General features: G+C 37.4%; 1 protein-coding gene across 1 annotated transcript; it reads left to right on the top strand.

Annotated features, from left to right (window-relative positions):
• The first annotated feature begins 1,184 nt into the window (after positions 1-1,184).
• Positions 1,185-26,169, top strand: LOC140243972 (BRCA1-associated RING domain protein 1-like). The gene is made up of 9 exons (XM_072323634.1): positions 1,185-1,270; positions 3,383-3,439; positions 6,107-7,424; positions 8,816-8,896; positions 9,506-9,678; positions 15,180-15,340; positions 17,256-17,441; positions 17,973-18,094; positions 25,828-26,169. Exons 1-9 carry the CDS (start codon positions 1,185-1,187, stop codon positions 26,167-26,169), a joined length of 2,526 nt encoding a protein of 841 aa, XP_072179735.1.
• The last annotated feature ends 1,657 nt before the right edge of the window (positions 26,170-27,826 follow it).

Here is a 27,826-nt window from a genome sequence, read left to right as displayed (position 1 = left end):
GTTGTTCTGTAACGCCCCTCTTCTTTCATACATGTTATCAGAACTATAATGCATCAGTACCATAGATTCACTTCACTTTCTTATGTTCAGTCATTGCAGCACTAGTTAGACACAGGCGTATCTCTCAAGAAGACAGGGAAAGAATCATAAAAGCATTGGAGGGTAATGACAAATTGATGGCTAGAGCTGATCCAAGAACTTTATTCCTAATGATGATTAACGCAATATAGCACCCACCAAACGAAAATAATGAAACCTGTAGATGAAAGAAATAATCACGATGTAAATTGAAACCTCCTTCTCCCAATTAAAGTCAAAACAAACTTAATATTCATGTATCTGTGAATGAAATAATGCTATCGAACATTATAAACACAGACACATATCTTGAAAGTACTGTTACAAAGATGATATTAGAAAAAAAGAATGAATACGAAAATATGAAACGTTATGATATTTGCAAACAATACCTATGATGAATGAAAATGAGAAAAAAATGAATAAAAGCATAAACGTGTCTGCTAATGACTGCAGTATGCGAACTTGGATGCCCAAGAATGAATTCGAATGAACGAGCGCAGCGTATACGTGATCACGTGGCAATATCATGCTAAATTTATTGAATGAACGATTTTCGAAATGGTGCTTGTCTTCCGAATTTGAACTGAAAAAGTGCTGATTCGAATGATGTTAAAGGTAATTTAAATTGCTCCAAAATGAATTTGAATGAAAAGATTATGAAATTGAAATACCGAACATGCCATCTATAGGCTAAATTGTGCTTAAATTGAATGCAGCAATAGGAATTGGACTGAAAAAAGTGCGAAATTGTCGCGGCCGGGAGTACCACGGGTCGTATCCTGCGCACTGTGTGCGCTTGTATACGTACGAGTGTACGTACACTCTTCGGTGCAGGCTTTGATAGGCACTTTATATAAATGCATGCAAACGCGGCGGCGCGGGAAGGTTGAATTCTGTGGCGCGGCGTATTGCGTATAATTCCAAGCAGACTATAATCATAGTCATATTTGGTATAGACATCCTAGTTCTGTTTGTCACCCGCAAACTTCTTATGAATTCGATGTAGATTTATTTGTCAACCGTCATTTCATCGTTTCACTTGAAAGGTGGTTGTAATAGACCCTGTGTAACGTTATAGAGGTTCTACTGATGAGCTATTCAAGATGACCGGAAATGTCGGCATGGATTCGTGGGCTTCAACAAAGAGTGCTCTGACATCTCTTGAACGATCTCTGTCATGTGCAGTATGGTAAGACCTTTGTGTAATTACTGTAACTCAGGTTAGATATCTAACGTTATAACGTTAATCGTAAAAAGTAAAACTCACTGCAACCTAGATATCTGCTTAATTTCTCTTGAGCTTGAACCAATAATATACAGCAGTGTTAGAACAACCAAAGTCCAAGGGCAAGGTGATAACTTCTGACACCACTGTTAAACTATTAAACTATAGTAGGCAAGTTTATTCTGTCTGTAGAGAACTTCTAGATTAAGATATAATAAAGCCATGGACATGGTGTATTTGATAACGTCAATTACGGTATTAAACTCTACCATTGTTAGGCCTAAGTCGCCACTGCCGTAAAGTCGCCAGACATTCACATCGCATGTAAATTTAACGCGCGCCGCGATCGGAGATAGGTTACTTTAATTGTAGGAATGGCACTATTACGTGTTAGCCTAGCCGACATTTGCTGGGTCAGTTGAATTTTTTGCGCATTTCCCGAAACCAGAAACTAGCGCGAAAATAAAAGCACACAAATATTTTTGCTTGCCATATGTTCCAGTAGTTGAGGTCTTGAGTCCATATGGAATTAAACACCCGAAATTCTTTGTAATAACATATAACAAGCTAAGCGCATAAAATTAGACGCGCGAAAATCCACTTTTATGGTAGGGGCAAGCATGGTATTACTGGACTCATGGTATTACCGGACACGCACATTTTTGCGTACTAATGACATTTTGTACGCGCGAGACTTCGTAGAGTAGCCTCACAGAACTTTGTGTGGACCGAAATCGCAAAAAACACCACATAAAAATGTGAAAACACGAAAAAATTCACATTTTACCTCAAATTTATAGTTGAGTGACCCGCACCTCGTATAGTTAATATTCATGCATGTTTGAATCACATTTCACGACTGAAATTCTATGAAATCCCACTCACATACAGGAAAAATGCTGAAGATTCCAATATAACCAAAATTTCACTGATTGATATCGGAAATTTGTAGCTATCATCCTCAAACGCGAACGATGCGGAATAGTTGTGCGCTAAGGGGCCCGCAACTCATCACCCGCGCGTGCAGCTCCCATAGACTTAATTTCCAGGAGTCTGTGAATAAGTGGTGTTATTTTTAGCCGAAATTTCATCCTCCGAGTACAGAATTCAAAGCCACGAAAAAAAGCGTCCGGTAATAGGATGTATGGTTGGGGCACCACCTATCGACAGGGCACCTTCCCATCGACACCCTGCGTATCATGGCTGTTTGCGTATAGAACGAAAAAGTACGCGCGGGATTAAGTGTCATTAGCTATAAAAACAATAAAAACGAAGAAACGAAAATCAAACTCAAACAAACCAAGCTAAAAATTACACATCCGATCAGTTACGACGCATGGCTGTGAAATTCACGTGTATTACCTATGGCCTGTGAAATTCACGTGTATTACCTATGCTGTGAAATTCACGTGTATACCTATGGAGGAGAGGGGGTGCCGATCGCAAGGTTCCCTTTTTAGCTGCGCGAAGAAAACGGAACGCACGCACTAAAATTGCGCTATTTTAAAACGGAGATTCATAATCAACGAGACGGTCACGACATTCAAAACTGCAGTATTCATGGCATATTTGAGGTAAGAATTAGGCGGATTTGTATTATATTTTTAGAATAAACAAGCTACAGATCCTTAGGGTGTCGATACGTGGTACCCCCAACCCTACCACCCTACTAGAGGTTGGTTATGACGTAATTATATGTGTGGACAACAATACAAAGAAATGTAATGAGAATTTCACAAAAATTCAATTTTCTAGCATGATGAAAGAGCGCTTGACTAACCGGAACCACTTTTAGAAAGCAGGGGGAATATTAATCGCTGCAGGTACCCTTACACTTGTAACTATCATGTCAGTATCAAAGCACAAGTGATGGAATGTGTAATATTCATGAAAAATGAATTTTTGTCCTGAAGTTTCCAACCATAAAAAGGAGATCAACGGGATGGCAAAGTATCAATTTTCAAAGCAATGTATAGTCTGAATTAGCCAATAGCTGTTTAGTCTATTCTCTGCTCGAATACTTTCAAACAATATGAAGTTGTCAAATTTGATTATTTTAATGTTTTCTTATTCTAGCCTTCAGTTGCTAAATGAACCATGTACCCTGGGCAGCTGTGCTCATCTCATTTGCAGGTAAGTACATGCGGATCATTTTTACTTTAGGAAAACTTACTAATACATGTACAGCACAAAATCCTAGTTTTTAACTCAGTTACATGATGAATGAATGAGAACAGGATGATGTTGTTTTTGTTATGTAAGCCTACAGATACAATGTAGTTTCAAGTTTTTCCCCTCAATTTCTTAAAATTTATAAAATACAAGTTATAATTGTGTACAAAGGCCTATGTGTCTCAAGTTTAACTACAGTAATACATTGTAGATCTTACTATGGAAGTTTCATTGCATAGGCCTACAATACATCTATGTTTAGTACAGCCATTTACTATGAGAATACACTGTAGATTTTTTTATAAATTAACTTCACAACAACAACAGCAACAAAAAGCCATGATGCTTGAGCACTTTTCACATAGTTGGACAGATTTTCTCATTGAAATTGATCCACACTGTATAACAGCAAACATTGCTGAACTTATGTGAACAGTAAGTTTCTCAGTTCTAGTATATGCCTACTGTATGTCATAAAGGTTGCCCAGTGCAATGGAATGACCAATAAATGATAATCTACACTTGTTTTTGTATGTTCCTGTTCATCCCTGGGTTGATTGACTCAGTCTTACAAATTTTCTTGGATTCTCTTTCAATATTTCTTCTATGAACAACATGACCTCAATTGTATACTTTTTGATGACTTTCTCTCTTGTTGGAATAGATTATTCATTAACACTCACACATTGCTTCTGTTCAAAGTGTTTTGTAAATTGTACTTCTGTAGAATTAATGCGGGGAGGTGGGAAGCATCTCCCTGATTAATGTAATCTTCTCCTGTTCACTTTTCTTTTTCGAAGTACACTTTGTACGGCACTATTGTATGTGTGCGCATGTAGAACGATTATTGTACAGTGTAGATTATGGTTATAAAGTAGGAGGTCAGTGGAGTCTATCAAAATCAGGGCATCAGAAAAGACCCCTTTTATGCTTTAAGACTTTGACATTGAATGCTAAGAATTCTGACTTTAATGCAGCTGACGTTCACAATGACATTATTGTAGTTTTGTAAATTCTCGATGCATATTAAACCACAATGCAGATACTAGCAATGTTTTAATGCTAAGCTAGAGTACTGCAGAGTACTGCACATTCATGCAACTTTGGTCCAGAAGCTTTGCTGCATGTACTCTTCCACGTCTCAATCTTGTCTGTTTCTTCATAACTTCACTCTACTTTTAAACATTTTTTATGCCTCCGCCACGAAGTGGTGCCGGAGGCATTATGTTTTCGGGTTGTCCGTCCGTCCGTCCGTCCGTACGTCCATACGTTCGTCCGCTTTCGTTTACGCGATAACTTGAGTAATATTTACTGGAATTTTACCAAACTTGGTCCCAGTATGAAGTATGATGGGGCAACGATTTGATAAGATTTTGGGTGAAATCGGCTAAAGGTCAAAGGTCAAGGTCAAATCATGAAATTGTATCCGTTTACGCGATAACTCAAGACTTAATGGAGCAAATTTCACCAAACTTTGTTGGAGGATGATGTATGATGGGACAATTACTTGATTAGTTTTTCAGTGAAATCGGACGGAGGTCAAAGGTCAAAGATCAAGGTCAAATCCTAAAATTTATCTGTTTATGTGATAACTCAAAACTGGATGAAGCAGCTTTCACCAAACTTGGTCCAAGGATGATGTATGATGGGACAATTAGTTGAGTAGATTCTAGTGACATTGACAAGAGGTCAAAGGTCAAAAGGTCAAGGTCAAATGCAAAAAATGTTGCTATTTCCCCCATATCTATGCAATGCCCGCAGTTATTTTCTTGAAACTTAGTGTAGACATGTACTACTGCGTAAGGATTCTCCAGAGAGAGTTTCATGTCATAAGGTCAAAGGTCAAAAGGTCAAAGGTTAGGTGAAAATGTTTCAATATCACTTTTCTCGCAAATGGTTCGATGTATCTTCATGGAACATGGTACATATGCATGTACTGACTGGCAGGGATTATCTAGGGAATTTAGGGGTCATGGGTCAATAGTCAGGGGTTCAAAGGTCAATGTCAACTCCTCAAAATGTTACTGCTGTATTTCCCTCATACATGTATACTATTATGCAATGATCGCATTATTAGTTTTAAAAGTGTTTAATATATGTACATGTATTACTTGATAGAGATTCTCTTGGAAATTTCCAGCCAGAAGGTCGAAGGTCAAAGGTTAAGGGTCAAAGGTCAGGTTTAAATGAAAAAAAATATTTTGTACTGTAATTACACTCTTTCTTCATACCTTGAAAATTATACTCAATGCATAAACTTATAATAAGGTCGGTCAGAAGTCAAGTAAAAATTTTCAATTCCCAAAATATGTGTACCTGCACTCTTTAATAGACAATTATAGCAAACCCAGTTCGTGGAAAGTGAACATTCAAGATATTTCTGACAAACCTGTTATTTCGATATTTTGCCAGTTATGTGAAACTGTCATCACACATTGTCAAGACATTGTACTATACACCTATTGGGAGAATCATGCATTATGGCGGAGGCATCAGTCGCTGTAGCGACATTTCTAGTTTTTTCTTTTTTTCAAATGGGAGCAGTTAAAGTATTCTGAGAAATCACAGTTATTACAATGTAAGTCACATTCATGAGTTACTCTTTCATACTAACCATATTGTTGCCAGGGATTGTGCCACGCAGCATGTAGGAAACTCCTGCCCTGTGTGTCAAGCTCCTGCCTGGGCCAAGGATCTTCAGATCAAGCGAGAGATTGGTATGGTTGTCAGACTGTATAGGAGATTACATCGACTCATCAACTCTGCTCCTGAAAACGATGCCACCGTGAAAAGAAAACCAAATCCCGAGGAAGCTTCATTCATGAGTGAGTCTGCTGAAGGTGAAGATACTGCAACCAACTTCGATGTTCATGGGTCTGAAAGTGAGTCCATGTCTATGAATAGTTCAGAGGGCACTGCTGAAGAGAGTGTGCTTTCTAGTCATATACCAAGAAGATCTCGCTCCTGCAAAAGAGTCCAGCCGTGTGATAATCATAATGCCAATGTTTCAAATGCAAAGAGAATGAGAGAGGAACTGAGTAAACCAAAAGACACCAAGTGTAGAAGAGACTATCCTGAGAATTCTTTGCAGGAAAGGGAAAGCTATGTGATACAGAGCAACACACTATGTGAGTCTTTGGACACAAGGGAAGGCATGGACACTCTGAAAAAATCCACGTCAGAACAGATGTTAACATACATTGATCATCTTGAGGCTTACCCAACACGTCGGAAAACACGCAAACTTACAAGAGAAGAGGAGCTTAAAGCTAAACGTGCTGTAAAGTTAAAGAAACTTGCTGCAGCCAACCAAATGTGGCATACTGTGGCCACTGTGCAAGCACCTGAGAAGGTGTCTTGCAAGCATGTGTCTTTCTCTGATGGAAACCTTCAGACTTCAATCAGTGCTAAGGAAGAAGGATCACATGACCACACAATCAATGACAGTGGATCTGTTGATACAGTAAATGTTGGTGTGTGTGAAAACATGAAAGAAAATGAAGATGAACAAGCCACAGGAGCAAAGAAGTGTGAAACAAAATCTTCCTCTCGAGTAAGAAGAATGAAATGGAAGGGAGCCAAAGATGCGAAGCACTGTGACGCTGGGATAGCTGCTGCAAGATCAACATGCGCAGAGAAGAGAAAGAGAAGGTTATCTCAAAAGGAACAGGGAAAAACAAAAAAGCATCCTGAAAAGGTAGCCAATGAAGAAGAGGACAAGTCTAACTCTGAAGTGATTGTACAAGGAGACGTGCAGACAACGACTGGAAAAGACAGCAAGATAGTACAGTCACCTGACTGCAGTCTGTTAGGAAGTAGCAGAAAGAAAAGAACTTTAGGGGGACATGGGCCCTCTTCTCTCAAACCTAGCTCTGCTGCACTACACAATGGCATCATCAAGAAGAACAAGAGAGGAGAAACTCCACTGCATGTTGCCTGCATTAAGGTAAGTTTGAAATAAAGAGAGAGAACAAAAGAGTTGTAACATTGAGTGTATAAATATTTATTGCTATTTTGTATTTTAGAATCTTTGATAGGACAGGCAAGAGATTGAAAAACAGTAACGACGATTTCAGAGTGTGTTTGTGGTGAATTTCAACTATCATTCAAGTTTTCCTTTGTTTTTTACTCTTTATATCAAAGTTGCCTTTCTCTCTCTTTATCTCGCAATATCAAAGGTCATGTTCACATCGTGAAAGTTATCTATTTTTTGGTGGGGTGGGGGGTGAGTAAATTATTGGGCATAATGTATGTAAAATGTTTTCTCAAATTTGACAAAGGTATAGAAAAACAGAAATAAAGTTTTGTAAGATTTGAGGGTAAATTCAAGGTTCAAGTCTACACTGGACAATTTTACAGTATAGGCTAAGTCTTGAAATAATTTTCTTTATGTCCAGCCTGCTGCATTGACATTTACAGAGACTGACGAATAAGTGACAGGTTTTGATTAAATCTGTTCGCTGTCATCGCTGGAGAAGGAGTGTACTGCGATTTCTAACATACTCTAGCCATATTAGAGCAATAAGGAAAATGTAAAGAGAATTCTACAAGTAATGAAAGTATGCATTCCTTGGTTTAATTCCTTGGTTTAATTTCTGGAAGGTGAGTCAAGTGCTTTTTATTATGCTAGGAAAATGAAAATGTGTGGAATTGTGTTCATTGTCTTACAGTGTATATTGTTTTACTGCTACGTGACATAATGAACTGTTGCTGACTTTATATCCGGAGATGGCAACACCAAAACTTCAAAACATATTTATAATAACAGACTGTCCAATTATCCTCAAACTTTGCAGATGTGTTTTACTACATTTTGTAATATTGCTGCATTCACAGAATCCTACATTTTGGTTGAATTCATCTCTAGAAAAACTGTTTCAATTACATTGTACAGTGTATTTTTCCTGGTAGGGGCATGTCTGTGCATGTTAAAGATCACTGAACTTTGGCTAAAATGTCATTTTTCAGCTTTAACTTTGTCTCAGAATGTCCAGTAAGACTCGTCAATGTTTTTAGGAAAAGATATTATGCATTCCACAAAGTTTTCAATAAGTGCTTGTTGTAATAGCCCCTAGTGTCATTATCAGACACTTGAACCAGCTTTCTTTACTACAAACTACATAATTGTAGATTACTACCCTCTTTTGTATATTGGTACTGTCATATTATAATACCCTTGTTTGATTTAGGCAATGTTACTTTGTGAATATCTAAAGTACAATGTAGTACACTTAGATAGTGATGTATTGCCATATTTGCATGTTGTGAAATGTATGGTTTGTTGAGTGCTGTGTCTTGACTCTCAGTCTCTTTTATATGTCATGTGGCTATCAATAGGGAGAGATGGATGTAGCACAGTCCCTCTTGGAGAGAGGAGTTGACCCAAACGTCAAGGACAACGCTGGCTGGACACCACTTGTAAGACCTCATCAACTGACCTTTTCTTCTCAAACTTGTCTTAATTCTCTCTCGGATTTAGCACACTATTGATTTATTGGCTCCCGGCCCTTTTGCTAAAAACATGACTTTTGAGTAAAGGCAATTTTATTTAGGATCAAACGCAAACAGACCCCTCAAGTTGCATTTAATCTTTCAGCTGCATTGCACAAAAATACAGTGTACTTGTATTTGATTTCTTGAGTTGCTTTGAAATGCAAAGTTCAATAGGGCCCTGTTTTGCAAAATGTGCAAGCAAAATTATTAAAGAAGTTGTTAGTGTGCCAAATGTATTTGTGCCACATATCAAGGTATGAAATCCAGCAATGAAACTTGTAAGTGAAAGTAATACAAGAAATTTAGTAATCAATCCAGACTCAAGAACCAACTGTAGCTCCTTAACCCGTTGAGGACGAGTCCCGAGTATACTCGGGCAGGTGTCTATGGGAAATGCGTGTTGTAGCAAAATCAAATCGTCCTCAACGGGTTAAGCAATCTTAGTTTGCATCACACAGTGTAACCGTATGCAAACCTTGTACTGTATAATCCCTGTGATAAATTTCACACTGACAAATTATTATCTATACACAGCATGAAGCCTGTAATCATGGTCACACTTCTCTTGTTGGCTTGCTCCTGGACTATGGAGCTCTCATCAATGCTCCTGGTTTTGAGCATGATTCTCCACTCCATGATGCTGTCAGTAATAACAGGCTGGATGTTGTGCGTACTCTTCGACAGCGAGGGGCATCTCTTCAAGTCAGGTTTGTACAAGCTCAATGAGGATCAGTGGAATGCATTCAAAAAGTCATTTCTGTGATATTCTCTTCTAGTATCTTGATCATAAAGATATGTTAAATCATTGAGATTCTTTTTTTTAAATGTAAAAACTGAAGAATTAGGAAGAGATCAGTCTTGGCATTGTTTATTTGAATTGGATCAAAAGTTTTCTGCTGCATCTCCACTTTATTTCTTCACTTTAAACTGGTATGAAGACAGTATTGAAGTGACTCTCAAAAAGATAAGGATTGTCCAAGGAAAATGAATTTGTTAAAAGATCTTTCAAAACAGTGATATCACTATGTGCACTGTTTGTTTGAGAGACGTCAAAATCAAAATTCATACCTCATGTCACAAGCCCTCTATAGGTTTGGAAACGCATCCATTTTAGATATTGAGAAACCAAGTGCCATAGAAGCGAAAGAGCCAAAGTGCAACCTAGGTATACATCACGATCTGAAGTTGTAATCGAATTACATCAACCATAAACTCAATTCTGGTGAACAACCATAACAGTCATTGTACTTTGTAATCATCTGTGTTGTTGGTGCTAGTAGAGCAGAGAGAACTTTCCTTTTCTCTCGCATAAAAGAAAGAAAAATCGGCTATGATTGAGAAATACTGGAGATTTCAAAACTCAGAAACTTTTCTCCATGCAGTGCTGGTCAAGTAGTGTGAGCAACATGTTATGCAACACTTGCATATGACATGGTCACACACACTTCATGCTGCTTGCATGATGTTGAAATGCTTTCAGAATAGCTGGTCAACACTGCAGAGAATTGAACTCCCCATACACTAACCTGTTACAGACTTGTCCCAGAATACTCTGGCAGGTGTCTCTAGGTGTATATGTTGATAGCAAAGTCAGCCCGTCCTCAACGGGTTAATGTTTGTATATTCTTGTGGGAATATGTTTCATTATTGGACCAAAACTCTCATCACACAACTTAGTATGCCTCCGCCAACGAAGTGGCTGGAGACATTATGTTTTTGGGTCGTCCATCTGTCCGTACGTACGTACGTCCGTCCTGTTTTGTTTTTGTCGATACATGTATCTCAAGAACTGTGTGGTGGTTTTACATCAAACTTGGTATGAGGGTATATCCTGGGGGGATAATACTTTTTTTGGATTTCAGGGTCGCGGGGTCAAAGGTCAAAGGTCACAGGTATTTTGTGAAAAAAAAGGTTGAAATTCATGTTTTTCTCCATATCTCGCAAATGGTTCAAGGTATCTTCATGGAACTTAGTATATGCTTGTTCCAGTGGGCAGTGATTATCTAGGGAAGTTGGGGGTCATGGTTCAAAGGTCAAGGTCAACTCCTCAAAATATCACTACTTTCCTTATGGGCAATTCCGCGGTTAGTAACATTACATTTAAACAAATTTAGATATTTATTTTTACTACTAAATCACCATTTATTCATTTCAAGTCAAAATCATGTTAAAAACATGTTCATCCTTCCCAGGTTTATGATATAGAAAACAATGAATACAATCAGGGAGGTGGACTCCACCTCCCTGATACAATCCAGTAGATATTAGAATTGCTATGGCAACTTAAAGGGCTGGTTAGTAACATTACGAAAAAAGGACATGACAAAAAAATCATTGTCTTGTAACAAAAAGTGTGCAAAAATTCAAGTTACTTCAAACAAAGTGTTGCATTAATTTCAATTATTGCATCATGACAAATGTTCACACAAATATTTTTAGCAGTTCGACCGATATTTTATTAGCTAGACCCCCAAAAGCATGGTTAGTAACGTTACGGTTAGTAACGTTTCATTTGTCTGGAGTAATTCTGCAGGTCATTTCACCCTTTTGTAATTGAAAAAAGGTCACATGACTTCTTGAGTATTTAAATGTATTCATCTTTTACCCTTTAGCAAAACTTTGAGAAAAATTTTCAAAGGAATCCACTGTAATTTGCATTCAAGTGAATTTCAGCACCCCCAGTCCCACATGTACATTTTAAATGATAGTTTTAGATCTCGCAAAATCAATAAATACGAAAAATAAAATCTACTGAATTTGAAAGACCTTAATGATTGCTTAACATCCATGGTATTAGTTGATACCTAAATTAAAGAGTAAGATAAAGAGGCACATTTCTTTTATCCATGTCATGTCCACCTATAAACTGCGGAATTGCCCTTATATTTATGCAATGCCTGAAGGTTTTTTTGTCCCCGCCGAACGAGTTCGAGCAGGGGACTATGAAACGGGCTCCGTACGTGTGTGTGTCCGTGTGTCCGTGTGTCCGTGTGTCCGTCCGTGCGTCCGTGCGTCCGTGTGTCCGTCCGTGCATCCGTCCATGCGTCCGTGTGTGATCAAAATGTTCAAAATGCTACTCCTTCGCCATTTCTAACCCGATTTTGATTCTGTTTGCTTTATATGATAGCACTACATGGGAGCTTTGAAACTTCTATAAAGAATTTCAGTTGTGACCTTTGACCTTGACCTTTGACCTATATTGTACATTTTGCTTCAAAATGCTACTCCTTCGCCATTTCTAACCCGATTTTGATTCCGTTTGCTTTATATGATGGCACTAGGTGAGGGCTTCAAAACTTCTACACAGAATTTTGACCTTTGACTTCTTTGACCTTTGACCTTGATTTTTTGCCTATATTGTACATTGGCTACAAAATGCTACTCCTTCGCCATTTCTAACCTGATTTCGATTCCGTTTGCTTTATATGATGTCACTAGGTGAGGGCTTCAAAACTTCTACACAGAATTTTGACCTTTGACTTCTTTGACCTTTGACCTTGATTTTTGACCTAAATTGTACATTTTGCTACAAAATAATACTCCTTCGCCATTTGTAACCCGATTTCAATTCCGTTTGCTTTAAGTGATGGCACTTGGTGAGGGCTTCAAAACTTCTACACAGAATTTTGACCTTTGACTTCTTTGACCTTTGACCTTGATTTTTTGCCTATATTGTACATTGGCTACAAAATGCTACTCCTTCGCCATTTCTAACCTGATTTCGATTCCGTTTGCTTTATATGATGGCACTAGGTGAGGGCTTCAAAACTTCTACACAGAATTTTGACCTTTGACTTCTTTGACCTTTGACCTTGATTTTTGACCTAAATTGTACATTTTGCTACAAAATGCTACTCCTTCGCCATTTGTAACCCGATTTCAATTCCGTTTGCTTTAAGTGATGGCACTTGGTGAGGGCTTCAAAACTTCTACACAGAATTTTGACCTTTGACTTCTTTGACCTCTGACCTTGATTTTTGACCTGTATTGTACATTTTGCTATTAAATGCTACTCCTTCGCCATTTCTAACCCGATTTCGATTCCGTTTGCTTTATGTGATGGCACTAGGTGAGGGCTTCAAAACTTCTACACAGAATTTTGTCCTTTGACTTCTTTGACCTTTGACCTTGATTTTTTACCTATATTGTACATTGGCTACAAAATGCTACTCCTTCGCCATTTCTAACCCGATTTCGATTCCGTTTGCTTTATGTGATGGCACTAGGTGAGGGCTTCAAAACTTCTACATAGAATTTTGACCTTTGACTTCTTTGACCTTTGACCTTGATCTTTTTACCTATATTGTACATTTTGCTACTAAATGCTACTTCCGGCGGGGACATATATTACGCACCGCGTAATTTCTACTTTTCCTTGTTTTAACTTGATGTATACATGTATTACCCAATATATATTCTGTGGGAAGTTTCTTGCCAAAAGGTCAAAGGTCAAAAGGTCAAAGGTCAAGTGAAAGTGCTGAATTGCACTTTTTCCTCCATATCTCAAAAGTAACTCAAGGTATCATCATGAAACTTACATATTTATGCATGTTCAACCTAACAGTGATTCTCTTTGGAACTGTGAGGTCAAAGGTCAAAGGACAGGTTTAGATAATGCTATTTTCCCATTTGATACTGAAATTATACTTTTTCTCAATACCTTGAAAATTACTCAATGCATAAACTTATAAAAGGGTCAAAAGTCAAGTAAAAATCATCAGTTCCCCAAATACCTGCACTCTTGACATTTTAATCATTCATCCAATATGAAGCTAGTTCTAGGAAAGTGAACATTCAGCACATTTGTGTCAAACCTGTCATTTTGATATTTTGCCAATTGTGTGAAACTGTCATCACACATTGTCAAGACATTATAGACCTATTAGGAGAACCATGCATTATGGCGGAGGCATATCAGTCGCTGTAGCGATATATCTAGTTGTTAGTTGTGATATGAATACAGTCAAACCTGCTGTAGCGGCCACCTGTCTATAGCGGCCACTGAAAAATCCCCCCGAGAGAAAAGCAATGTTAAGACCCTGTGTATAGCGACCACCTGTCTAACGTGGCCAGCGGCCACAAATTTTGTTTCCCGCAGTAGATTTTAACCTGTCTATAGCGGCCCAAAACCCAGTGGAGCCGTAGCTGAGCCGATAATTCAGTGTGTTTTTCTGCTTTGTAGCCGTGCGGGCAATGTTCAGTGATCGCCACCGCTGCATTCATCCCTCATTCAGTCATAATAATGCACTAGTGTTAAGCTTTCTTCACGATAGTACACATACTACTGTGCAACAATTTCTTATACACTGGCATGGTTAAATGCATGAAACACACGTGTGCATACGTACACACATACATTTACATGTACATGTAAGGATACAACAGTGACACGTGTACATGTAAGCAATGCAAAGATAGATTACCTGTCTATAGCGGCCACCTGTCTACATTATGTATAACGGCCACTTTTTCCGTCTCCCTTGGATGGCCGCTGTAGACAGGTTAGACTGTACTGTAGTTATGCACACAGACGTTATGTATAGAGTGTAGAAGTGATGATGTCACAATCTTTTGTTATAGCTTGGGTTGGAACCAAGTGCATGCCTAAACACTCGAACCAGGGCTCCATTTCATAAAACTTGTTATTGCAGTGACAAGTTGTCATAGTTGTTAATAAGTTGCTGAAATCCTTGCATCTGATTGGCTGAGAGCAAATTTGTGGCAGTTGTCACTGATAACAAGTTTTATGAAACAGACCCGGGTGAGGTTGTGTAGAAACAATTTCCATCTCAATGAATGGCTGAAAATCATACGTTGGTAATCCATAGTGCTAAAGAAATCTTTGTTTGTAAGCCTTGTAAAATTTAAAGTATCCTTGATATGTCTTGCATAGTTACAGAAAATATGGCATCAGTTTCATGATACCAGGGCCCTGTTTATGAAGAGGTATGATTATGAAGTTTATTTCTATCACAAGTCTGTGGCAGCATGTGTGGTAAGGAAATTTATGATTGATTATATTTTTTTGATAAAATGGGGCCCAGTTAGTTGTGAGCCCTCTGATAACTGTCAGTTATCTTATTTGTGTCTATGTGTCTGTGTGTCAAAACCAATCCAGTTCATAAGAATTGTCTTTAGTAGGGTGATATCAATATCTTCAAAGGTAATGGGTAACCTTTAAACCACCAAACTCTTGTTCCTCTGTTAGGAATGTCCATGGCTTGACCCCCCTGGACCTTGCTGCTACATCACAGATGAAGAAGGCTCTCATGACCAAACCATTGGCTGATGTCACCTCAGACCGAAATATAACCGGCACTTTTCCCCGCCAGCATCTATGGGATCAGCACCCTGTCCTCCTGGCCTCCGGTAAGATGTACAGACAGACAAGGATTCAATAAAGTGACTTACTTTATTATAAAAGTACTGGTAAAGGAAAATTTGTAGTGTACATGTAGTTGAATTGCAGTACAAGGAGGTCATTGTTAAGTATACATAAGTTAAGATGAAATTTGGGCTTCCTTTTCTTAAGATAGGTTTTATTTCTGTTTTGGTATTTAATGAAATTTATTAGTATTATTTTTTTTTTCAGGTCTTTAGCTTGGCACCCATTTTCACTTGACCTAGCTACTGTACTTGTCTCATTACCTTCATTAATCATATATTTATATGTGTTCGTCCATTTCACTCCCAGCTCTGTCCCACATCTGATTCCTTTGTTCAAGTCAGTGTTATGTAATCACCTTAGCTAATTGTCATCTTTGCCCTACCGGTACTTGCTTTGATTGGTTGTTTTGGTAAATTGGGTTCTTATATTTTAATTGGCCTCCTCCTGTCCTTTCATTCCTCATGGTTTTTAGTTTATAATTTGACAATAAAAGCATATTCTATGTAGATTAGGTTTATCACTCTAAATTTTGCTGAGGGCAAGCAGCTGAGAAATTATGCACTTCAAGACTTATTGAAAGTCCACAAGATTTATTTTGTACCTGTGTCTGCTATCAGTAACCATTGTTGCTTGATGTAAGATGCCTCTTGTTACTATGCTTATGACAAGATAAAAGGGGACTACAACATATTGGGAAGAACTAAGTGTTCTTTACTGACAAAGATATACTGTTGATTACAGTGATTTTAAATGGCAAGAGTACTAAATGGTCATGTAATCACTACTAGTAATATGCAGATACAATGATCATATCCCTAACCATAACTACTCAGTACCCCATGCTTGCTGTGTTTTATTTACATGTTTATCAATACAAATGCTGCACTAATAAGACTGATTTGGCAATCAGCTTTATTCTCCAGTCATCACACATATGAATTGTGGATATGGCAATGTAAATAATTATTCACCAGAGCACTAACACATGAGAATATAAAAACAATTGCTAATAAGCTGCTTCCACCTCAGTCACAAAGTATTGATACCATTGTACAATGAATCCACTGATAGAAGACTGAAGTAGCCTAGCATTCCTTATTGAAGCACATTGAAGAATATCAGAATCATGAATAAAGGATACCCTTCACTGTGAGATGTCAGTGTGTGTACCAGTTTATAGATGTATGAGCCTCCAGAAATTTGTGTCTCAGTCTTTACAATTGAAATTCACAATATGTATCGAATATGATGTTAGAAAGCATGATAGTTTCTTCTTTTAATGTCTGTAAAAGTATGTGTCTTTCATACAGTCTATGAAGATGCTGACTCTCTAGGCAGGAAGTGTTGATCGTCTTACTGTTGCAGAGAAAGTCCTGAAAAAGAGGAAACTGATGTTTTCTTTCACTTGAAATATTTGATCCTTCTTTCTACCCTTCCTCCAAAAGAGAGCACTAGTGACCACCACGACTATCAGCTTTCAGCCTTAAAATATGATACGCTTCAGTCCAATGAACTTGATTTAAGTCAATTTCTATGTTACACTGTATATTTCCTACATGTACATACAATGTACCTGGACACTAGGCTGGTGTATTGATAGAGCCAGCACTACATTGCAGTCATCATTGGTTGAGAATAAATGGGCGTTAAGTTGCTTCAAACACTATGGGTTTAGTGGCAACTTCATGCCCTTATCATTTTCACCCGATGTTTTGTTGATGTAAATACATGCTGGGCAGTTTGTTAGTCAGTTTGCAGTAAAAATAACTTGATGTAAGAATCATTAATCTGAATCATTATGCAATGCCTGCTGCTACTAGGGACCAGAACCAAACATAGTATAATATGTTTTCAAGGATTTGAAGAGGCTGACTCTGTATTCTATCTGTCATTCAGGGCTTCAATCTAAGGAGAAAGCTGCTTTACAGACCTGTGCCAAACTACTGAAGGGGAGAGTGGTAGAAAAGTTCTCCAAGGAAGTCACACATCTTATCACGTCTTGTGAGGAAAGTAACATGTGTTTGCGCACCATGAAATACATGCAAGCTATTCTCACCGGCAGATGGGTCCTGCCATTTAAATGTAAGTGTGCTTAAACTTTACACTGTCCTCAAACCAAGCAAACAGTATTATTGAATACACCTAGCAGACATTCCTTAGATAAGCAGTTTTTGATGTTCATATTTCTTGGGATAGATTTGGGAGGCTTTAGGTGTATACCTCAGCTTTGAAATTTACATGAATCTGGGATACTCAGGGTCATACTTTTCTCAGTCTTTGCATTCTAGTAGACTCACACAGAAAAAAAAATGAAAATGAAAAAGAGACTGTCAGTGTGTCTACTGATATTTACAGAGATGATAGCATCAAGGTGAAATTAGACATCAAATATATATCTCTAATGTTAGAATTTTAAGAAATGTATAGTGTCATCCCAGGCATTTTGCCCCCCTCCCCTCCTATTTTTTTCCCACACTGTAACCTTGTCAGAACAGATGGCTTACTTTCTTCAAACTAGCTAATATTCGTAAGACATTGTATTTAAGACCTACTAAATGTAACAAACTTAGTTTCTATGTACAAGTGTAAGTCTCATTTTTTGTCTCTTTGCAGGGGTGGAGAGCTGCCTCAATGAAGGAAAGAGAGTTCAGGAATTTGAATTTGAGATTCAAGGAACAGTAGCTGATCCTGAGAGCCAAGCTCCTAGGAGGGCTAGAGAAAACCTGCAGAAACAGGTGAATTCTTTTCTTCATACAAAGACACTGTCATAGTCGTGACCTTACAGGGATCATCATTTTACAACCAATCAACATTTGCTTTTTAGCTCTGTAGACTTCAAATGTGTACATACAGTGTACAATGAAATATTGAATCATAACTCAAAATAAATGTTGCAAGATCATTTTTTTTTGGTCTTATTATGAAGGAAAGATTGTAAGCTGTAAAATGATGAATACTCATGACAGAATTACATGACCATGATCAACTAAATACAAAATCCATGGATTTCTGGTAATCAATGCCAATTCAGTAATGTTATAGTTGTCCATGTGACTCCAATTTTAACAAGAAAAATGTGACCATGCATTTTTCATTAAAACAAAACCTGTTTAACACAGCTGCACATATGTTGGTACAGAAATGTAATTGTGTATAAGGTATAAGTACAAGAGTCCTACAGTTAGGACCTATTTCAAATGGGAAAATCAGTCTGCTTGCATGTTACCGTGTCAAACCAACGGTATTCCGAGTAGTTATTTTGAAATATACAGTCAACTTCGGATACCTCGAAGTCGTCGGGACTGAAGAAAATGGTTCAAGGTACGCGAAATTCGAGGTACGCGTATGTACGTCGAATTTTCTTCGACTTATCCGACGTTTATCGATGTTCAACATGGTATCTGTTTTAGTGCCTACCGATTGTTTGCATGCTTGTCAATTGGAATTGAATCGACTTTTATATAAATGAACTGAATCAAAATCGGAATTGAAATCAAAATTTCAGAAATGAAGATTTTGGTGGCCCTATCGCGCCACCAAAAAAAAAGGCGGATGTTTGCCTTTACTTTTGAAAATGAACAGCAGTAACAATCGGCTCCGTAAGATACTAAAATAAATGTCAGATATTTGCTCATACTTTTGGAAATGAAAATCGATAAGACTCGGCTCCGTATGGTGCTAAAACTAATGTCAGATATTTGATTTTGCATTCGGAAATGAATAAGGATAACATTCGGCTCCGGAAGACGCTGAAATAAATGTCGAATATTTGCTAGACGTTCGGAAATGAAAAACAATATTCAACTCCGTACGATGGTTAGATAAGTGTCGGATGTTTCCTTATACTTTCGAAAGGAAATAGCAATAACATTTGGCTCCGGAAGATGCCAAAATAAATGTCAGATGATCGCTTTCATGTTCGGAAGTTGCAGTAATATTCTGCTCTATACGATGCTAAAATAACTGTCTGATGTTTGCTTTTAAATTTCGAAATGAAACAGTAACATTCAGCTGCGTTCAATGGTAAAATTAATGTTTGATGTTTGCTTTGACGTTTGGAAATGAGTAACAATAACATTCAACTCCTTATGATGATAAAATAAATGCTGGATGTTTGCTTTTACGATTGAAAGTAAATGGCAATAACATTCAGCTCTGGAAGATGCTAAAATGCATGTCGAATGATTGCTTTTACGTTTGACATGTTTGGAAGTGAATAGCACTAACATTCTGCCACATATGATGCTCAAAAAAACATTGGATATTTGCTATTACATTTTGAAATGAATAACAGTAACATTCAGCTATGTTTGATGGTAAAATAAACGTCTGATGTCAGCTTCAACGTTCAAAAATGAAAAACGGTAACATTCGGCTCCGTACGATGATATTCTAGATAAATGTCGTATGTTTGAAATGAATAACGGTAATATTCTGCTTCGTACGATGCAAAAATAAATGACAGATTGTTGCTTTTATATTTGGGAATGATTAACAGTATTAATCCGCTCAGTTAGATGCTGAAACAAATAGCGGATGGATAAGGATAACATTCAGCTCCGTAAGATGCTAAAATGAATGTCGGTTGTTTGCTTTTACATTTAAAAATGATTAACGGCAATATTCGGTTCCGTAAGGCGCTAACAGACTAATAAATGTTGGATGATTGCTTTTACAATAGGAAATGAATAACGGTAACTTTCGGCTCTTACCATGCCAAAACAAATGTCGGATACTAACAAATGTCGGCAAATGCTCCCACTTTTTCACTTCAAACGTAAGTTTTGATCTCCTAAATATATAGACATCAACTTTTATAATAATCTATGCACCTATTTACTAAATCTTAAAACACAGAATAAGATGATTGGATTTTTCTATTCATTTGTTTTAGACATGGGCATCTGTATCACTTTAATAATGCTTAATATCCATTTTTCTATGTTTAGTACGTTGTAGGACCGATTTAATTTTTCTAATGTTTTTCTCCATTTTTTTTTTTTTGTGTGTGTCGCCAGATATTAATTTCGAGTAAATTCGACCACCAAAAAATAAAAATCAGTGATACTGGTGGCCCGCTAAAAGTTAGTGTGGAGCTCTGTCTATTCTATTCTTTATTATGCTCGGCCTATACTTCCACATCATATTCCACAATATTTTCATAATCGCATTGCTGAAAAAAAAAAAAAAATCAGTGCGTGCGTTCTTGGGGAAGAGTAAATGAAACATACTTCATGAAAGGCAAAAAAAAAGTTTAAAAAAGGCACTACGCAGGAGATTGATGTTTGGACAGTGGACCGTGATTAATGCCAAAGATAGAACTGTCAACACCTACGCAGGTGCGCCACGACGGTTTAGAAATCTATGTGCACGGTATGACTATCATGATCAAGAATTAAAACACAGTGGTTAAAGAAAAGAAGATGATGGGGCATAGCATAGTGCTATCGTAAGCACTCCATTGGCAAGGGTGCTATGTGCATACCGTGTACGTATGTAGGCAGGTGTTGGGGATTTTTCTTGTCAGCTGTGTACCGGGTATTTCTTTGGGCGCGCGATTGTTCTGGTCGGGAATTTACAGTCGAGTGTGAAAAGATTTGTGACATGTCTTCTTCGCTGTCCACGCGCGCTTAATCGGGGATGCTGCTGAGTGATGTTTGCAATTCGGATTCGAGCTACTAGGCCATGGGGTGAAGCGGAAAAAGAGGCTTAGAAAATGGGTTTCGTTCCAGCAACACTGGCACTACTTTTTGAATGCGGAAATGTGATGTTTTGTACATCCTAAATATACAGTAAAAAGTTCTCCTCGAAATATCCTGTAGTTTTTGCGAAAATCCATATTTTATAAACTGCGACCAGCAGCCCAATACACATATCGTAATGGGGCTGCGGATTGTAGCATTTAAGATCATGACAGGCTAGTATTGCGGACAAACGTCAACCTTAAATCGAACAAAAATTTTTCAATTTGAAGACTTACAAGTAAGATTGAAGTATTGACAACAGGGTTCGTGCAAGGTTTGATTCTACAAATAGTCATTTTCTGTTCAAATTGATGACTTAATATGACTAGGTCGAGAGGAATCTGGGAGAGCTACGCTGAATTGACGGTCGGCGCAGGCGCACACATCACTGCGCACAAATTTCGAATCCATTGACTGGATATGATGTCTGTGTGCGCATGCGCTGGCCGTCAATTCAGTGTAGCTCTCCCAGTTTCCTCTCGACCGAGTCACATTTAGTCATCAATTTGAACAGAAAGGAACTATTTGCAGAAGCAAACCTTGCACGAACTCTGTTATTAATACTTCAAATTTATTAATAAGTCTTCAAATTGAAGATTTTTTCCCGATTTTAAGTTGATATTTGTCCGCAATAAAATATCCGTCATGATCCTGTATGCTACAGTTCACAGCCCCATGACGCTATGCGTATGGGGCTGCTGGCCGCAGTTATGCGTATGAGGCTGCTAGCCGCTGTATAGTTCCCATAGTGTTTCTAAGCTGAAATACATATACACATTTTGTAAAGCACTGCTTTTAGCCATATAGTACCTAGAAAAAAAAAGTGAAGTTTTGGTTTAATAGTTGCATTATATCTCATGTTTCAGCTTTTCCTGATGTGTATCAGAGGTCAAGGCAAATGCCATATATTCTGTTCAAAGACATGTTATAAATCAAATGACTAATCATTCAAGGCAAAAAAAAAAAAAAAATCAGAGCGTTTGTTTGTGTGTGTGTCCGCGTGCATGTGGGAGAATCTTATTGTACACACACACACACACACACACACACCCTCACATGCACACACACATACGCACACACATAGTTATGAAGATACCCAAGTGTATTACAATATTATTCTACATGCCTTGGCCATTTATCACATCAGCATCATAAAAAAGATCATCATAAACATGAACACACACAATGATATAATACATGTATTGATCAGTGCATTACACATACACAGGTGCATAAAAACGCTGACATATTATATACACTCACACGCACACATACAAACTCATTTACACACATGAGACATTACTATTAAACAGATCATACTGTTTATCAGTAAACATGTTTTTCTTTTCTTCTTCTTAAGAAGCTTTAATATATTTAGATCACATAGCAATCACGTTGTTCATGAAATATTACAGTACTTTAGAAAATTTAATCTTCATAAAATTTCCTGAAGTTTTCATTGCTATCATTAGGTTGGTGGGACACTACCTCCTTTCATGTAAGTTAGCTCAAAATGATAATCAGTCAAATTTTCTAGTTTTAATAAAATTTCTGGAACATTCCATGGTTCAAATATCCTTGAAAGGGTGTAAAAGTTTTGAAAAATGCCAATATATAAAATAAAGGCAATATTATAGTTTACCCATTCATGAGTGAAAACTGCTGGATTCTGTATTGGAGGCAATGTGTACCTGAAAATCTTGGAGAGAGTAAAACAGGTTTGGCATTAAAAATTATGATAATATTGCAATTAACTTCCAATATCAGAGGATCTGTGCAAACCTGACTCAACTTATGCACAATTTTCATTTGGCTGGTATTAGTTTTAGCAAACTGATTTTGTACTCACACCTACATTGCACTGACCTTTCTACATGAACATTGTTTCAGTATTAATAATAGTTACATATTTTTTTCCCCCAGAGTGGGAAAAACAAATTTTAATCGTAGTCATTCAGTTTTATGAAAAAAACCACACTTAGGAAAACATCTTTGTTCTTAGAATAATTCAACCCTAATCAAATCATAATAGTGGGCAGAAATGTTTGCTAAAGGGCGAACAATCACATACTGAGGCAAGGAGTCAAAACATGTTGCATAAACATTGGCATTCAAAATACAGGAAGCAATCTGTATTACAAAGACATTTTATCATGCACAACTTTGGTAAGATGTCAATTCTTGAACACACTTGACCAAAGCAATGGTGCATATACAGTACATTCTGTCGTTTCTGAACTTTGCACTGAAGTTCTTTGTGTATGTGTGTGAATGTTTCAGTGGTGTATATATATTGCTCCATTTTATCAAGGACAACTTATAGTAACATGACAATGTTTTCATGCTTCAATATCAATCATATTGACCTATTTCCCTTGGCAAGTAATGAGCAGGTTGACTCTGTTGCAAATGATGCATTTTACAGGCAACACAGCAGAACCTGAAGAGCTTCCAGAAGAAAATCTTGATCTTGATGTGAGCGTCTTAGGGGAGGAAACAGATGCTCCTGCTGATGGACCAGGCTCCTCCTTCAGCTTTCGTTTCCTAGCGAGATTCAGGCGTTTGCTATCTATAAACCTCTTGTAGCACGTTTCATGGAATCCTATTTAATACAATGGAGAAATGAACAGCAATGATTAGCCGTTGGATTTTGTTAGGGGGAAAAAAAGGCTAAACGCTAGGGGGAGGGGTTGAACATTACACTCAATATATCATTAACTGTACGGTAGACTATTGACTGCCAATATTTGAATCTTGTAATTACCAATAGGCCCTAGTACTATGCCAGGTAATCATTAACACCTCATGATCATTGTCATCATCAACTACTTCAACTTGTACTTGCAGTGCAATTACTAATTTTAAATGACATCTACAGCTTTCAGCACCTGATCACATGCAATATCAATTATCATAATTATGAATACAACTGCCTTATCATCATTAATACTAGTAATCCTTGGCCTTTCACTATCACCGCCACCCAGTGCCACTGCTTTATAATTTGGCACAACATAATGGTAATCATATGTTTTAGGGAGTTTAATTGTTGAAATTATGTCATTATTGTCATTGTTGGTTTTTTAGACCTATTATTTATATCAAATATTAATAAGTTAATTTAATGAGATGCTAAATGTGTGTTTTGAGGGGGGATTCGCCGATTTCGGGGTGAGAGAGACACGATGGATTTTTAATATTAATACTCCATGGCCATGATTATGAAAATATAAATTTACATGCAGTTTAGACCTTTTTCAATCCAGTCCTGTGTGTCAAGATTTTTACAAAACAATATCACCGATCAGCTACATCAACCTAACCTGGGCTGTACATAGAACAACATGTAAAATTCATCTAGGCTACATTATAACGGCGCTATGCCATGCCAAGGTGAAATGCAAGATAATTTATCTAAAATGTAACAGACACGCTAACGGCTAAGCTACAACATTAGCGTCCATTATAACATACACAAGCAACGTTCATAACATAGCTAACGTTGTACTTGTAGTCATTACGCATATATGAGACTGCACTGCAGTGTCGACTGCTACGACTGTACGCACGTAAACTAACCTGTAAATTATCCTATGTACATGTAGGTTGCAGCAGTCCCCCTGAGCAGCTGAATCACTTCGTTCTGGTTTGCGATTTCACGGTCTCCCCCACTCAATTTGATCCACTATTTGGCACACAAAATAGGTTTTGTCTATCTTAATTTTCGGCAGAGCAGACGACGTAGACGCGTCGACAATCTTACAGGGGGCGGCCATTTTGACTCGTAAACAATAATTCTCGATTCGGATTGGATAACATACATCACATGATCGTTCGCGAATGAATATCGTACACGGCAAAGTGTACATATTCAGCTCCTCGGTGACAAAAAAGTTCATTGTTTCCCCCTAAATTACCAAAATACTACAGGAGGGTTTGTGTCGAACTTTTTCCTGTAGCCTTTTTGGTTATTTGTTTACACGTAGCTGTGGAGAAATTTTAGTGCCGCAGTTGTCGGAACGAAACAAGCGAAAAAACCAGCTCACCCCATGGCCTATACATGCTGGGAAAAACAATAAGTTAATTAAGATCAGGGGGGCGTTTCATCAACGAGTTCGTCGGAGGTTTTCACCGACGAATTTGCTATCAGCCAATCAGACGCAAGGATTTACACTGACAACTGTTAAAAGCTAATGAAATCCTTGGTCTGATTGGCTGATAGCAAATTCGTCGGTGAAATCTCCGACGAACTTGTTGATGAAACACCCCCCAGGACAGTAGATTTCACTTCGAGGTAACCGAACTTTGAGTTATTTTCTTCGACCTACGCAAATTTTAATACACGGAAACTCCATAAAAACAATCGGACTTTCATTTTGCCCCCGAGGTAAAGTGATATTCGGCTTATCCGACGTCGAGGTATCCGAAGTTGACTGTATGTTCATTTTAAGCATGCGTATTTGAATAAATGCACCTTTGTAAATACAAGTGCGAAGTGTATACCACTCTTATGTACAATTGGCAGGTAATACAAATTACAAACAGTCTGCTATAGACAGATTTCTTTCAGGTGAGATTGTAGTCAAAGCTAACTCATTGCAGCCTGTACACACTGTATTGTGTGGCAATGTTAATGTCAATGGGAAAGGCATAGTATAGTGAAATGAAACTTTTTCTGATTAGTAAAGACACTTTGTCCCTTCACTTTGCTCTCATTCTAATAGTTCCCAGGACTGTTTGATGGCTGTCACTTCTACTTTTCTGGCACCTTCACACACCCAACACCTTCCAAGACTGAATTGGCTCACCTTATTCAGCTAGGAGGTGGGACTATCCTCAATAGACAGCCCAAACCAGATGATGACGTCATCCAAGTCTCAACCATTGTTCCTTACCACGCCAAGTCCGGGTCAGAACTAGCAGCCTGTGCGCACTTCATCCTTTATGACCACCTGGGCAAGAGGATACCTCCTTCCATACGTACAAACAAAATTTGTACTGTTCCTGTGTGGTGGCTTTTAGATTGTGTCTCACAATTCAGCATTCTAAACCCACCCAAAGAATGAACTCACCACTGCTTTATAGCTTGCTTGATGTCACCCCCCTGTGTAGAGACCACTGTATACTGTATATTGATATGATCAGTAATCATAAGGCTGTTGTCACAATGTCATGATTAGAATGACTGTAATTGATTTTGATAAAGTGTAATACAATTCAATTTTTGTTGAATAACACCTCCATGTCAGTTTTCCTTCAACAACTGAGTTTTGAAAAAAAAAAAAAATCTGCTTCTCTTTTTATAGCATAATTATTTCAAGAACAATGAAACGTCAACAAATGTTATCCCCTTGAGTTTTGACAGCTGACATTTGAAAGGGGATTTATTTGTAATAACAACACTGAATCTTGAGTACCAGGTACTGTATCAGTGAAAATTCCAATGCAAGAAAAAACAGACTAGTTATTATACATTATATAATGGGTCATGACCATTGTGTAGCGTACAGCTGACTTCATGTTTTGTATATACTGATATTATGTACCTTCATCATTCATGAAGAATGTTTAGAAAGACATAGATGTTTAGAATAACATACAATGTATATCACAGTTACATGTGCATGTACAAATTGTGTTTGCGCATTAAAAAAAAAAAATCATCTTTTTGCTTGTATTCTGTCAGTTTAAAGAAGTACATTTCCTACTCTCATTTGACTGTTGAAGAGGGTCACTCTATTTGGTATTGTGTTCATTCATCTTTATCAATTGAAAAAAAGAGATTACATGACAGTATGGTGATACTGACAGTGTTAAATACAATGTAACATTACAGTGCATATGGTTTGTTGAAAGTGATTGCTAGACAATTTGGTAATCATGAGTGTACATTGAATTTGATTGTCATTTAAAAAGACATCATTTATATACAAGTATCTCGATATTAGAGTGAGCATGCAATTTCATACTCAATTTGAATACACTTGGAAGCTGTATTCGCTCCCCATTTTTTATATATGCAAGTCTTCTACATAATATTTTCTCTACATTTTTTCTTTATTACATTGTATGTATTTGATTGTATTTGATTGTTATTATTATCATTTTTTTCTTTTTACTCCATCTGTTTATCACCAGGGCTGTACAGTCATTACTAAACAGTCATTACTAAGACCTGGGATGAAGGGACAATGACAAAAAAATATATATTTATTTGATGTGGAAAAATAAGTTGTCCTTTGAAAAATAATAATAATAATAATAATAATTGATATGATTTATATAGCGCCAAATCCACTCTGCAGAGTGCTCTAGGCGCGGATAAAATACTGGTGTACCTCATTAAACAATAGAAAAAAGTCCTTATGTTCATCAGCTTGCAATCAAGCCTTACAAGCAGTGTTGGATTAACCTGTGTTCTAAAGTCAACATTTTATAGCCTTGATAGATGCTTGACATATTACACAACTGATTTGAGGCTAGCATATTGTCACATTGCTTGATTAAAGGGTTGAGGTAAATGCATTTCTGTCCAGTCATGCAAATACAGTACACGTACATGTATTTTGCATGGTTTGAACATGTTAATGTAAAATGTGTTTGACCAAGCAAGCCTGGAATCCTACACTATAACGGTACACACCACATTTCTTGTGTATAATCTGCTCCATGGTATGTTGTTTTGTTTTGTTTTTTTAGCCTGTTATGGTCATGAGATGCAAT

Source organism: Diadema setosum, chromosome 20, assembly GCF_964275005.1.
Source record: "Diadema setosum chromosome 20, eeDiaSeto1, whole genome shotgun sequence".
Lineage (NCBI taxonomy): Eukaryota > Metazoa > Echinodermata > Echinoidea > Diadematoida > Diadematidae > Diadema > Diadema setosum.
This window is presented reverse-complemented; position numbering and strand designations above follow the sequence as displayed.